General features: G+C 34.3%; 1 protein-coding gene and 1 long non-coding RNA gene across 18 annotated transcripts in view; one reads left to right on the top strand and one right to left on the bottom strand.

Annotated features, from left to right (window-relative positions):
* Window positions 1-15,862, top strand: part of LOC106882347 (uncharacterized) — a 64,123-nt gene that overhangs the window by 26,868 nt on the left and 21,393 nt on the right. For 6 of the 17 annotated variants that reach the window (XR_016241549.1, XR_016241550.1, XM_014932993.3 and 3 more), the window contains exons 11-22: window positions 728-808; window positions 1,025-1,100; window positions 1,661-1,745; window positions 2,626-2,704; window positions 4,133-4,169; window positions 7,020-7,064; window positions 7,665-7,779; window positions 9,041-9,107; window positions 10,611-10,704; window positions 12,474-12,507; window positions 13,300-13,364; window positions 14,083-14,151. Coding sequence is in view for 13 of the 17 variants with exons in the window: in XM_014932993.3 (XP_014788479.2) it covers window positions 728-808; window positions 1,025-1,100; window positions 1,661-1,745; window positions 2,626-2,704; window positions 4,133-4,169; window positions 7,020-7,064; window positions 7,665-7,779; window positions 9,041-9,107; window positions 10,611-10,704; window positions 12,474-12,507; window positions 13,300-13,364; window positions 14,083-14,151 (847 nt within the window). In the remaining 4 variants the exon portion in view is untranslated. Of the gene's footprint in view, window positions 1-727; window positions 809-1,024; window positions 1,101-1,660; window positions 1,746-2,625; window positions 2,705-4,129; window positions 4,170-7,019; window positions 7,065-7,664; window positions 7,780-9,040; window positions 9,108-10,610; window positions 10,705-12,473; window positions 12,508-13,299; window positions 13,365-14,082; window positions 14,152-15,862 lie in introns of all 17 variants that reach the window. The other 11 variants (XR_008263943.2, XM_014932992.3, XM_014932996.3 and 8 more) reach the window with 3 other exon arrangements.
* On the bottom strand, window positions 694-7,698 carry LOC106882349 (uncharacterized). Its single transcript, XR_016241555.1, has 2 exons — window positions 7,608-7,698; window positions 694-2,362 (listed from the first exon to the last, which is right to left on the bottom strand). It is a non-coding gene; the product is annotated as an uncharacterized LOC106882349 (long non-coding RNA).

Raw genomic sequence — 15,862 nt, forward strand, 5'->3', positions numbered from 1 at the left:
TTTTTTGAAGTAAAGGTTTTTTTTTTTTTTGCTTTCTATTTTTATATTTTTATTGCACGAAACTTTGAAAGTCCAGAATAACCAGTAAAATTATCTACAGGGAATATAAACATATCAACACTTTGCTTAAATCATGACAAGAGAAACTGTGGAATATCAATATTCATACACACGTGCACATGCATGCACATATGTGATTATGTACAAATTTAAAGGCAAGCGAAAGCAAAATCGGGATAGCACTTGTGCCCAGCGTCGCCTTTCTGGCACTTGTGCCCGTGACATGTGTAAGGATTTTTGAGCGAGATCGTTGCCAGTGCCCCTGGACTGGCTCTTGTGCGGGTGACACATAAAATACACCATTTTGAGCATGGCCGTTGCCAGTACCTCCTGACTGGCCTTCGTGCCGGTGGCACATAAAAGCACCCACTACACTCTCTGAGTGGTTGGCGTTAGGAAGGGCATCCAGCTATAGAAACTCTGCCAAATCAGATTTGAGCCTGGTGTTGCCATCCGGTTTCACCAGTCCTCAGTCAAATCGTCCAACCCATGCTAGCATGGAAGGCGGACGTTAAACAATGATGATGATGAAACTGAATATACAGTGCGGACACGATCTGTTCAATAGTGCTTGCACAGACGTATTATTTTAAGTGTATTTTGCTTAATTATAATTAAATTTAACTCTAGGCACAGTTTTTAAAAATTTTATTGTGTTCACTTACAGTGGCAGATATCCACCAGTCCCTGCAAAGTATTCATCCAATCTCAGGGACTTAATTTCTGTGATGCTGAAACGCTCAGCAATGTAAGTAAAATATCTTCTCCATTTTTAAAGTCATTTAAAGCAGGGAAGGTGACAAATGTGAGAGAGCATTGAATTAAATGTATTGTATATTGTTTGCACTTTTACATTGCTGCACATTAGGTCTTTTGATTCTCTGGTATCACATTCCTGTTTGTTTATTAAATATTAAATTATTTTTTGAAATGTTAATTTTATTGTACTTTCTTTGAATTCCAGTGAGCGTCCTTCAATTAACAATGTATTGAAATATCCTTTTATTGTAAAGAGACTAGTGAAGTTTACTGTTGGCATTGTAAGTATGTTTTCATTGCGAAAGAAAAAAATGCCTCCTTTCAGTCAAAACAGATTAAACAATTTTGCAAAGCATTAAGTAAGTTATGCTAACAAATAACTTATGCTAACAAAAAGTAAAAGCTTTTATGCAAAAGAAATCAATTTTATGCAATAAAATATTAAAGTTTTCTATATTCAGATCATATGTTCAAAACGTCCTGGGCAACTGGGCAACCAGAACAAAGCTCGCCATTAATTGAGCATGTACCCTTCCAATTGCTAAATATCATATCAGTCTTTGTTCTGGTTGGTGAATCACTTATAAATAAACTCCTTCCATTGTTATTTAAAATTGGATCTCATTTCTGTAACACAATTGAGTTATATATCTGAAATGAAATGTGTGCATATAAACTTCATTTATTTAGTATTATTTTGAACTCAGAAGCTATTTTGCAATGTTATCATATACTTATGACAGAACCTGTGTTACCAATGAAAAACAATAATTGTTGTTACTTTATGGCGAAAATGTTATTAAATTATAAATTTTCTTTCTCTCTTTTGAAATATTTTTAGGATCTTTCTCAGAATAATACACCTCATGATGTTCGTTCCTCAGTACAATCTCGACCCCAGTCAGCAGCATCACGACCCTCTTCTGGTAAGAATTAACTTTTGTTTTTAATCATTTAAAAATTCTTTTGTATTCTTTCCTTATCGTTTCTCATATTTTATATTTCACAGATAATTAAAAAAAAAAACAACAGTAATGAGATAGATGGTCTGCTTTGAAATTTTGTTGATTCTCAGTTTACTTCTCTATTTTGGTTTAATCTGTGTAGTGGAGCAGTCCCCCATCCTGAACCAGTGAGGTCAACATAGTTGATGTGCATTAGTTTCAACTTCTGTAGGTTTTGTTTTCAGTGGAAAACATGAGCAAGAAGGGGATTCCAGCAGAATTTGGTTATTAGACAAAAAGATTGAGCAAAGTGTTTAATGAGGCTCTTGAAGAAGAGAAACAGAATAGAGAGAGAGATGAGCTGTGTACTTTGCTAATTTGATGTTGCTATTATTATTACTTTTATTATTTTGCCTCTGGTCAAGCACACCTATGATCAGAGGCTTTCTTATCATGACCATCTCTTCTTTTTGCATATTTAGGACTACGATGTTCAATATATTCTTACCTTTGTAAAGCAGTAGTGTGAACTGAGAGAGATTAAGCTGCTATTTTTAACAGGCCAAGTGACTGTATAGAGACTCTTCTGCACTTGAAACCTGGAAAATAAAAAGCTCTTTAGTTTGTTGATTAACAGTTCACAGACAGTGCAGTGTATGTGTCTTTAATCTAGACACATACTAACATTCTTGTTCTTGTTTCAATCAATGGGCTATGGCCATGCTTGGGAATTGCCACTAGGTTTATATTTATCACTTTTTTACTGTGAAAAGCTGTTCTCTTTTCTCTTTGTACCTAAGTTCATATATACTTGCATTATTTTGTTTATTGATGCAAATAAGAACATATCTTTTATTCTCAGCGGCATCCGGGTGCTCTAAAGCTTCTAATAATGGAAAGTATGACCCAGCACGGATTTATGGACGCAAAGCTAGTGAAAGGTGAATATCAGATGATTTATGTGTTGAGGTTTGGCATTGAAAGAGAAATAATGATGATGGTATGTATGAAAATAATGTTCATGATCATAACAACAGCAATAAAGATAATAATTTTTCATGGTGATTATGTTGATAATCATAGAGATGATAATAATGAAGATAATCATCATGATGATAATAATAATGATCATTATGATTATAGTGATGGTGATGATCATATGATGGTGATGGTGATGGTAATACTGATGAGTGATTGTCTTCATAATGATAATAGTGATAGTATCAAGGATTATAGTGGTGGTAATACTGCCAATGGTATTTATGATGAAAGTGTTTTTCAAGAGTACATCTATGACACAGAGCTAGCCAATCAACAAGACAAAGCCCATTCAGTTGAAATTCTCTTGATATTATCCTGTCTTTATTGTGGGTTGTATTGTCTTAAGATTTTACACCTTAATGTTGATTCCTAACATTGGCACATGCCCAAAGCTTCAGCAGGAATGAGACATGTAAACAATATAATAAACCTTTTACTTAGTGGAGACATATTTTATGAACCCTGAAAGGGGAAATGGCATACTCAACATCAGGAATTGAACTCAGAATATCAAGAAATGTAATTAAATAATGAAAGACATTGAGTTTGACATTGTTTCTGTTTCTCCACCATATTTTGAACATCTTAGTATTATATCTCTATCTCTTCTATAGATCTTTCTAAAACAGTATCAGAATCCAGTCTAATGTAGTAGTAGTTGTAGATCCAAATAGTCCCTTTAAAAATAATGAATTCTTTTGACTAGGTTATTTGCTTGCTGAGCGGAATTGAGAGACATCGTTGATTGAGTCAGCCCAAAGGAATTTTCCTTAGTATTTGACATGTATAAGAAAACCAGTCCTATTTGTGGAACCTCCTTCCAGATTAGTGGACCATGCTATATCATGTCAAAAAGAAGAAAAGTATATGAACTGCTAATTCCTCTGTTGATTTGTCTGTAACTCTTGTAGTATCTTACTGCTATTTGTTTTTCATGTTTACTCAATATGAAAGTGGGCTAGAAAATGAAGTGGGGATATCCGGTTAGAAATGCCTGAGAAAGTAAGAAATGGTAGTTGTTCATTGGTTGGTAATTAAAACCCATTTCACCTATCCAGTAAAATAGTATGCAACCAAATAATAAATGTAACATAGTTTGTAATGAAACAATCACTGTATCATGAAGTAATTGCTCCAAATTGATTGGGATGAAGTTCAAATTTAACTATCATGGGATATAAATTCTAAAAAACAAGGTCTAAACTAGTTCTTAAAAATTGAAATTTTTTTTACCTATCTTGTGTGTACAATAAATAAACTATATATATTGTGTATATATTTTTTGTTTATACATTCAATCTTTTTTCCCATTTTTTTTTTTCAAGCAGGCCTGGAAGTGGTGCCAAAAAGAAAAAAGTTACTGCAGTAAGTGGTCATTGTTTATCACATAGTTAAGATTTTATTTGTATTTTCTTTACTAGTTGTTTCATATCTGAGGATTCAACAGGTTGCCTTTCAGAAAAATTTGACTTGAAGTGTGCCTTTGTTTTTTCTCAACTCATCATCTGTTGAGGGTTGCTTAATAGAACTAACATACACTCATCTATGAGGGCAATGACTCTAAATGTGAACTAACTTGAACTGTGACTATCTGTGTGGCCCATGTCAGCTTGGATAAGCACATGATAATAATGATAAGGACACTGTCTAATGGTTCACTTGTCATTCCCTTTTAATAAATTTTCTTTATCTTGGATGGAAATTGTGAGGAGAGAGGACTCAGGTTAAAGAAATTTATATGCTTGATGTTCAATTGAAGATTTACTGATTAATCTCTGTAAAGAAATGTGGGTTGAGGAAGGCAAGGTTCCAGAAGGTTGCACTGCTTGAGATGAGGGAATATGATTAATCTTGCTTGTACTTGTTCATTTTTTTAACTCAAGGTCAGTCTTCATACAGCAAACCAATAATGAAAAATAACCAAAAACCCAAACATGGCAATCTTATTATCATCTTCATTATTGTTGTTGTTGTTATTATTAAGGTGGCGAGCTGGTAGAACCATTAACAGCATTTTGTTCATCTTCACATTCTGAGTTCAAATTCTGCTGTGGTCAACTTTGCTTTTCATCCTTTCTGGGGTGATAAATTAAGTACCAGTTGAATACTAGGGTCGATATAATCGACTCATCCCCTCCCCACAAAAGCAGCACTTGTGGCAAAATTTGAAACTATTATTATTATTATTATCATTATGAAAGTGGCAAGCTGGTAGAATCGTTAGCATGCTGGGCAAAATGTTTCGCTGCATTTCGTCCATCTTTATGTTCTAAGTTCAAATTCTGCCAAGGTTGACTTTGCCTTTCACCCTTTCGAATTCGATAAAATAAGTACCAGTGAAACACTGGGGTTGATGTAATTGATTAGTTTCCTCCCCTAAATTTCAGGCCTTGTGCCTATAGTAGAAAGGATTATTATTATTATTAAAGTGGCAAGCTGGCAAAATTGTTAGCACACTAGACAAAATGCTTAGTGGCATTTTATCTGTATTTACATTCTGAGTTTATTTACCACTGAGGTTGACTTTGCCTGCTGTTATTTCGGAGTCAATAAAATAAGTACCAGTTAAACACTGGGATTGATGTAATTGACTATACCCTCCCCACAAAATTTTAGGTTTAGTGTCTGTAGTAGAATTATTACTATAATAGTGTTTAATATAGTAGATTATTATTATTATTATCTATATGTATAAAACTGAGAATGTCTGTGTGTCTGTATGTGTGCATCACTAAAACTCAAGAACTACCCAACCGATTTCATTCAAATTTTACACGTGACTTACTTAGGGGTCCATGCAGTGCCATGGGCCAAAAATAATTTTCAACTTCTTGCCTAATGTGAGCCCAGAATAATCTCTTATCTCTTACACTGTTTCAGTATTATGAGTCAACAGTGGCACAATAACGTCTCTATTAATACTTTCACTATTATATGGTTTCATTTGCAGTTACTTTCATTATGTATTATATATTACTTTCATTTCTATTACTTTCAATATGTATTTATATATGCTTGTATGTGTACATATATATCTATGTATATGTATGAATGCATATGTATGTATATATATATATATGTATATATATATATAAAATAGGTGAGGACCGAAATCCTTATACTTCATTTACTGTTTATATGTATTATGTATATTTATGTGTGTGTGTATATATAGATAGACAGATACACAAGGAATAATACCAATTTTTTGAGATTTTACTGGAAAGTTCCGAGGATGAACTACTTCCTGGAAAGTTTTGGTGGCGGTATTTCCTGGAAAGTTCCGAGGTCTTCCTTGAAAGTTCCAAGTATGAACTACTTCCGGAAAGTTCCGAGGATGAGATTCCTTGAGAAGTTCCGAGTATGATTATTTCCTGGAAAGTACCGATGATGGTACTGCATGGAAAGTTCCCAGGATGGTACTTCCTGGAAAGTTCCGAGGGTGGTACTTCATGGAAAGTTCCGATTGTGGGATTTTATGGAAAGTTCCGATGATAAACTATTTCCTGGAAAGTTCCGATTATGGTACTTCGTGGAAAGTTCCGAGGATGGTGTTTCCTGGAAAGTTCCGAGGATGTACTTCATGGAAAGTTCCGAGGTCTTCCTGAAAATGTTCTAGTGGTTGTATTTCCTGGAAAGTTCCGATGATGGGACTTCCCGGAAAGTTCTGAGGTCTTCCTGGAAAGTTCCGATGATGAGACTTCCTTGAAAGTTCCGAGGGCTTCCTGATTGTTTTGCCGTAACATTTGTATCCACATCCAGTTCTATTTAGCGAGTGAGTTAAAGGTGTGAGTGCCAACCAGAACAGGAGTGGAAAGAGCGTGTCTCCCTGGATTATTCCTCTTCTAGTGGGGATGGTTTTCGTTTTCACGAGTCCCTCTTTTGTTTGGAGCTGTAGCACTGTCTGCCATTTATTCATAGAGTATTATTATTATAATTATTATTATTATTATTATTAGTAGTAGTAGTAGTAGATACCTGCTTTATTACAGGCAGTAAGTATAACATGTTATTGAGCAAGAAACTTCACTTCCATTTGCCTGTAATCTAGAGGAAAGTATGGGTGTCAACAAATTGTAAATGTTTTTAACTCTTATTTGTTAGAAACTACACTTATTGATGACTCAGTTATTGGAAAACAGTAGAAAATATTTAGAAAATGTTCAATTCTGTCTTTATAGCTTATATTTCCTCTCTTTCCATCTGTTTTAACAGTCAGAGAGAAAGACACCGGAGAGAACAGTTACACCAAGCAAGCAGGTATGGCAATATCAGAAAATTAGATCTATTTATATATATTATAATATAAATTTTGTGAACAATAGTGTTGTTGGTCCTAGCATCCCAGTGGGCCAGTCACTTGTTCACTGCATTTATTGACTCAGGAGCTAATAAATGCCACACTACTTTTGTTTAACTCACCAATTTATTATCAATTTCTTTCACTATTGTGAACATTCTTTACCAACTCACACATACACACACACACATATATATATATTTGTTTGTTTTATATCCATTTTTCCATGCTAGCATAGGTTAGTAGAATATCTTATAGAGGTATTGTTTTTGTGATAGCCATTTTGTGATACTCTTGTGCAAACCACATAAAACTGTTTGCCCCAAACAGCTTTCACTTGTTTTCTGTAGCACAGATGAGCAATTAGCAATGGGAAGGACATCCATCTCCAGAAATACTCACTCCAGCAAAACATAAATTTATCAATTTGAAGAAACATCTTGCCCATGCTAGCATAAAAAGATCGATGTAAAATACTAAAATAAAAATTATTATTTACTTACTTGCTTATATTTTAGTATATCATTATAATACTACTATTATTTCCCTTCTTTTCATAGAGAACACCTGGTATTTCAGCCATTCGTGCTGCAGGTGACTACAAGAAGTACTATGATGCCTTTGATAAAATAGACAAAGCACGAGTAACCAGGTCACCAAAACCCTCTAATCAAGGTAATCTGAAATTTTGATAAATTAGCTTAGATTTGCCTGAAGTAAACAAGTTAGTTTACAGCCAGCTGTGATTAACAAATTTCTGGCAAACAACAGTAATATATAAATAACACTTCCAAGGTCATAGTAGTGTTATAATTTTTTATATTAGCACAAGGTAGTAGATTTGTAGGTGGGGATGTAGTTAATTGGATTGATGACTGGAGGATAAAGGGCAAAGTCATGGGATGAAAGACAAGCCCAGTAAGATTTCAACTTGGAAGTTGAAACTAAATACTATTGGGTATTTCTCCATTCTTCATGATTTCTGCCACTTTGTTGCCTCTACTTTCTGGGAATAATGAATTCTTAGATTAGCACACAGCCACAGATTTCTAGAGAGTTCATTAAATTGGCTCCAGCCCCTGTTCTATATTTATTTCATCAAGCTCAGGAGAAGGAACTTCTTTCTCCTTAACTACTGCTCTAAAGAGATTGATCATTTGGTAATCTTGCTGGTCTCTCATAACAATCCCTTTGGGAAGATACATCTCTCAGTCCAGGGCCTTTAGGAAAAGTTGAATGCTTAATCACTAATGTAAACTAAATATTGAACAAGACAGCAAGGGAGCCTCTACAGGTTTGCTCGACCTGTTAGAAATAGCTGCTAAATCTTTCTAATCACATTTCTAGCATTTTAATAAAGGGAAGAAATATTAAGCAACACAGTTCTATATGCTCGTAAACGGACAGAAAGGTTATGGTTGGAATGCTTTCATCATTGGTCTGCTCCATCATGATTCACCTGGTGGTAAACTACTACTACTTCTATTACTGCTGCTCCATACATAATCAGATCTAAGCAACAACTAATTATTGATCAAACTAATTAGGGAGCCTTTTTGCATTGCTCAACAACCTGCTAGAATTAGCAGCCAAATCTCCCTCATTATGCCTTACTCTCTCAGAAAATAAGCTTTGTGAATTAGTGCAATGGAAAACAAAGTGTTCTATCCAGAAATGCAGTGCAATTGAACTCCTAATCTATGAGCAGATTATCCAATACTTTATCCACTTAACCACATTGCCTTTAAAGGCCCAAAGATGAGGTAGATACAGATTGACAACCTTTCATCTAGAAATTTAACATTCTGTCAAGTCAGCTAATTGCAATTCTATACTGGTGAATGTGTGACTCAAAAAGCAGAAAATTATTGCTTTTATTCATCTAAATGATGAATTTATTAATTTATTTATTTACAATTTTGCTTTTTCTTTACAGCATGGTACATGAATCAAGCTCAACATAAACCATTAAATATCTTAGGAGGGAAAGCAGTTGGTCCTAGGTCAGCTGTTTTGTTTCTTATTATAAAAAAAATGTTTGATGTTAAAACTGTAAAATTTTGTCATGAGAGAAACATTTGGTCTATATATTAAAGAGAGACATAATAGCTGTGAGGTCAAAGAGCTAAGTTACTGAACACATGTTCATGAGTCCTAAGTTTACTACATAAACCTCCTGCTAACAGATATAACCTTTTGATGTTTAATACATTAAATATGTTAACATTAAATTACCAGTTATGAATGAGATAGGCACAAGTATGGCTGTGTGGTAAGAAGTTTGCTTCCCAACCACATGGTTCTGGGTTGTCCCATTGTGTGGTACCTTGGACAAGTGCCTTCTGTTATAGTCCCTGTTTCATCAAAGCTTTGTGAGTGGATTTAATTGACAGAAACTGAAAGAAGCCTGTCATGTGCATATGAGTGTGTGAAGTTGTGTGATTTAGTGGTCAGGGTATTTGACTCATGAGTTCAATTCCTCACAGCATGTTGTGCTCCTTGAGCAAAACTCTTTATTTTATGTTGCTCCAGTTCTCTTAGCTGGCAAAAATGAGTTGTACCTGTAATTCAAAGGGCCAGCCATATCACATTTTGTGTCACACTGAATCTCCTTGAGAACTACATTAAGAGTATGCATCTTTGTGGAGTATTCATCCACTTGCACATTAATTTCACAAGTAGGCTGTTCCATTGATCAGTTCAACTGGAACATTTGTTGTTGTAACCAACAGAGTGCCAGTTAGATGTGAGTATTCATTACAGTCTCCTTGCTTTGACATTGCATGGAAGTTATAAAAGAGAGTCATCATCATACAAGCAGTGTCCTTCATTTCCATTCTTCTCTGAAAAACATGTCTGGTCATGTGGAAATATTACCTTGCTTTGGAAACAAGCGAGGGTTGGTGCCAGAAAGGGCACATGGCCATAGAAAACCTGCCTCAACAAGTTCCATTTGACCCATGCAAGCATGGAAAAGTGGACGTGAAAAACGATGGTGATAATGATATATTTCTAAGAGCCAGCACTTTCCTCCAGTTTAGAGCGTGGTGTTAACAGGGTAACAGATATATTAGTCTGTACTTGCCAAATAGGTAAACTATGGCACAGTGATGGCAGAATTAGTTTTAACATGCATAGTGTGGTGAGCATCAACAATCTATTTTTAAAAACTTGTTTTCCCTTGCCTTGTGCCATCAATTCTTAATGCAGTGGTAGGGATACTGTTGTGACATACAGTGTGTCTTGAGCATCTAATCTTGGTGGATCCCATTCCTCTCTAGAATATAATGAGGAAAGACAACATTAGCTCAGTGACATACTTTAATAAAAAAGCGACCATACCATATTCATTTTATGTTGACTTAGAGTGGCCTAATTATAGATGCAGTCTCAACAAGATTGTTTCAATACAAAGGGGACTAAACCATCTCTTCTGAAAATTTGTTCCAAAATTCACTTGCTATTTGCAAAAGTATCCATAAATAAATTTTCTCTTTTAATCATAGGAACAGGTTCAGTCCTACACCTTGCCAAAGTAGAATTGTCTCTGATTTTCATCAGCGTAGAGCTGATGCTGCTCGTAACAAGTTAAAGGTTCAGGTAGGAACTATATTCAATCTGACTATTATTAAATCCACTTCGTACTTAGTCAACATCTGACAAAAGAATTTACAGATTTATTGTAGACTTAGTATTTTCTATTTTCGTAACTTTAGAAATCCCTTCATCCTTGATTATTTCAGTTTAATGCTGCGAAAAAAAAAAAAAAAAGAACAGGCACAGGTGTGTGGTAAGAAGTTTGTTTCCCAACCACATGATTCTGGGTTCAGTCTCTCAGCATGATGCCTTGGGAAAGTGTCTTTTACTATAGCTCAGGGCCAACCAAAGCCTTATGAGTGGATTTGATTGATGGAAAGTCCATTGAGTGTGTGTGTGTGTATCTATGTACTTGTGTGTCTTTACGTTTGATTGTTCCCCACCATTGCTTAACAACAGACATTGTTTTGTTGACATCCCCAAAACTTAGTGGTTCGGTAAAAAGAGAACAATAAAATAAAGACCAGACTTAGAGAAAAACTTGGATCAATTTGTTCAACTAAACTTTTAAGGTACAGTCCCAGCATGGCCATGGTCCATGGACTGACAAAAGTAAAAGATAGAAGTCCTAATGACTGATTAAGTAGTTTTTCATTTAAATGAGGGTGAAATGTAGACAATATCTTGAAATCTGTTTATGATTTAGGGCCATTGCCCTTTCACGTTAAGTCAAGGAAAGCTGAATCTTTCCTTCGGTTCCCAGACTGGGCTGTGTGTGATGTTCTTAAGCAAGACACTTTATTTTACATTGCTCCAGTTCACCCAGTTGTAGAAATGAGTTGCAACATTACTGGTGCCAAGTTGTATTGGTCTTTGCCTTTCCCTTGGATAACATCAGTGGCATGGAGAGGGGAAGCTGATATGCATGGGCAACTGCTGGTCTTCTTTAAGCAAACTTGCCCAGACTTGTGCCTCGGAGGGAAACTTTCTAAGTTCAATCCCATGATCATTCATGACTGAAGGGAGTTTTCCTCTGGTTGATGGCAACATTCCTAAAAGACTTGGTACATATTTTCCATACCTAGGCAAACTTTGTTATATATAAAACTAAGTATCCTCCTCAGACATAAAACAAAATGTGTCCAGTGAATATGAACGAGTCTTTTTATTTTCTCATATATCAGGCATGGCTGTGTTTTTAAGAAGTTCACTTCTCAATGTTATGGTTCCAAGTTCAATTCTTGAGTGTTTTCTTCCCCAGCCTCAGGTTGATGAATGATGTTGGAGTGAAATTATGTTGATGTAAACTTTGAAAGTCCATCATATTCATCTGTGTGTGTGTGTGTGTGCTTATAACTTTCACTTACACATGTCCCCAAAAGATATAAAAGTTGGTGAGAAAAGTAAAAAAAAATAACTTGTGTGGTTATTTTGTGTTGCTTGCAGAGACAATCCCTTGTACCTCTCACCATAAAAAATACAGTGAATCAGTAGTTTTTCCCATTGTAAATCAATGAGGTTAAATTCATTTTTATTATTGTATTCATTTTTTTTTCAGACTTTTTCAAGCCTTTTCTTTTTTTCTGTAATTCTTATGTTCTATATTTTATGCAGTTTTACTCTCCTCTATTCAAGTTTTTTTTTTGTTTGCCTTCTAAAATAGAATGTCCCTGAAGACAACATATATATAAAAGTAGTACCTATTTGATTGTCAATCTCTCTTTCAGCTTGTACAACTCTCAATGGTATTTGTACACAATACAATACTATAACTACCTGTCTGCCTAATAATGTTTTCTGTTTTTATATGATTTTTTTCTTTTTTTGTACAGGGCCAGAAATTTGCACTGCCAGACCAATCACACAGTAAGTAATTTTACAATAACTACTGTTTTTGTTCTCCAGACAATTCACATAGTTGTTACCTTACTGTAACTACTGTTTTTTAATCCCCAAGGTAAAACTTGACCTTGTCTTATTTTTTCCTGCCTGATAAGTACTTTCAGTACTTTAAAGTTGACAGGGCCAGCAATAGAAAGGGTTATTCTCCTTTTTTCAACTTGAATGAAATTTAATATACAGTGTGAGTGGTGACATGATCTAGCCACAATGTTTTTTTTGTTTTTTTTGTAATTCATAACTAACAAAGTTGGGACATAGGCCAAGAAAAACCTGGAGGAATATAGTTAAATCAGATTAAAGAACTAAATTATTTAGATAAGCTGTTATGAAGAGCCTTATTATTTATTATCAGAATGAATGGTAAATCATCAATGAATGTGAAACAATTGACTTTGAGGAAACTAAAAGTGGAATGAATTATTTTTCTGTGTGGGATAGAAATATTGATGAATTATCCTGCTTGAAATGTTAGGCTTCTCTTCCTCACAGCAAAATAATTTATTCTACTTAAAAAACTTTTACGAATATATTATATTTTATATTGTCATATGACACCTCCATCTTTTATGCTGACTTACCATGTTCTATGTATTTCACTCCATTCACTTTGTTTTAAAACTCATTTCCTCTTTGTTTTCTCTTATTTATTTTCCATCTTTCTCTTTAGATTTCTTTTTTATTTCTCTTCCATCCCACTACTGAGGAGGGTGAGTAGGTAATTTTTCTTTGTGAGTAAATTTAACTTTTTTCTTTCAGCACCCTCACCTAGGAATGCCATACTTCATGGTACCAATGCTCAGAAGAGGCAACAACAGGAGAAGGTAATTAGTTTCCATCTTAGTGTTCTATTATATAATCCCATTCCCATTGGGGAATATTAAATCAGCTCTCAGCATTTGACTGATTCTTTATTTATTTGACCTTGAAAGAGGTAACTGATGGATAACTTATGGATATGATTTAAAGTTTGATATATTAGAATGAGCTATTTCAAACCTGGCTATAATTAGTTACTTTTGATTAATGACTCTAGACATTTCAATGGAAGGATTGGAAGATTGAGATTACTTAATATTTTAGAAAGACAATTGCCTGTGTATATATATATATATATATATATATATATCTGTGTGTACCCTTGTGTAGACATCATGTGATGGTCGTAAGTGAGCATCATTGTCAAATAAGTGTGAGTGTTCATTTCCAGTCTTTCATAAAAATCATGTCTGACCCCAGAGAAATATTATCATGTTTGGAAACAGGTGAAGGTTGGTGAATCCAGCTGAAGAATGTCTACTTCAACAAATTCCGCTTGTTCTGTGCAAGCATGGAAAATTAGGTGTTAAATGATGATGGTGATGATGATGTTTTTGAACCCAGCATTAAGAAGACTACCACTAATTACATTTTTTATGTACTCTGATGTGACAGACAACTTACATGAATAGATATTCACTTTCATTTGTATGTTATTTTGTTTTTGAAGACTATGATATTTTAAGAATTATTTACTTTATTTCTTTATTCATGTCTTTTCAGGAATATCTTTTACACATTCAGAAAATAGCAGAGGAAAATTTCCAGGAAAGGCAGAAACTATACCGAGAAGTATATTTAATTATTATAAATTACATACAACAAACATTCAGTATTCAAAGAATTATATTTAGAACATATGCAATCTTGCTGTGGAATAAATCATAAAGAGTGACGTACCCTAAATACTTGGGAAAATGGTATAAATGATTGAAAAATTGGTTTCATTGTTATTATCTTGAATAGCGAATGCAGTGTGGAAGATATAAGTTAGCCATTGAGAAACACACAAAGACTGTTAACTTCACTTAAACATTTATTTGTAATATGGTGTCAAAATTTTCATACTATAGCGCCAGGCCAACCAAAACATTGTCTATGAATTTGGTAAACAGCTATTGAAAGAAGCCTGTTTTGTGTGTGTTTGTGTGCATGCACGTGTGTGCCTGTGTTTGTATGTGTGTGTGTGTGTGTGTGTGCGCGTATGTGTGCACGCACATGCATGCATGTGTTTGTGTGAGTGAGTTCATATTTACTTCACCTTTACATGTATTTGCACACTTGTTGTAAACAATGGTTTCTCTGACAGTGTTGTTTGCTTATAGTCTGTCACAAAAAGACATGCAGACTCCTTGACACATTGACATATTTTGACATGTTGCCTGATCTTTGTAAACAAAAAGCTCATTTACATGGTGTTGTTTGTTTCCATTTCTCCACATACACATGTCCAGGCTGCTTGTTGTTCAGTAGTCTGGCAGACTGTTACTTTGCCAAGAAACAAGTGGGGTTGGCAATAGAAAGGACATTTGACTGTTGAAAACTTTTCCCCAACTTGCTCTCATCTGACCAATGCAAGCATGGAAAAGTAGATGTTAAACCGATGCTGAGTCAGGAGAAAGTACTGCACCCGCACCCTTTGCAGACCCTCCAAAACTTCTGAGATTGATATAAATAAGGTTCATCTTGAGCAGCTATAAGTTGACAGCTTAAACTCCTTTTAAAGTGGAGAGTTAGAAATATATTGTATATCACCATCGTTGTTACCTCTGGTTTTATTAAAACATATTTCTCTATCATCATCATCATCATCATCATCATCATCATCATAATAATAATAATAATGATAATAATAATAATGATGATGACCATAAAACTTTTGGCCAGACCTAACTAATTAGTTCTATTTATAAAATTAAAACCCCACAAAACAACAGTCATCATCCACATGAAAATCTATAGTTAAGTATAGTTGAATATATTTAACATAGATCATCAAAAATCTATTAGAATTACTCATGTGGAGAAGTTTTATAAGATTGAAACATATCTGGAGTTGTATCTCATACTTAAAATTATTAAAATATTAGTAATTTGTCAGTTACTGAATAGTCTATCCTGCTAGTGCTAAATGACTAACAGATAAAATAACAAGCCCATTATAGTACCTAGTTAGAGGAGCTGGACTGGCTGGTGAACTTTAGTGGTTGTGACAACGCAGTTACCTAGCATGTAATAGATATATGATTTGTGTTCCATCAATAAACCGTATTTTTTCTGTCTCAAAATGTCTAAGTTAATTGCTGTGTTTGATTTATGGAAAATATGGTTTTACTGGAAAGAAAACAACAGACTTAAACCTGTTTTTAATGTTGTATCCAAATGCTTAACCCATTTCAGAAACACAAATATTAGTCTCATAGGTTAACTAATCTTGTCCAAAATATTCTAGAATTATTAGCAGGAAATTTATTTATATTTCCCTAGATGATGTAACTTGCTA

Source organism: Octopus bimaculoides, chromosome 4, assembly GCF_046866305.1.
Source record: "Octopus bimaculoides isolate indiv1 chromosome 4, ASM4686630v1, whole genome shotgun sequence".
Classification (NCBI taxonomy): domain Eukaryota; kingdom Metazoa; phylum Mollusca; class Cephalopoda; order Octopoda; family Octopodidae; genus Octopus; species Octopus bimaculoides.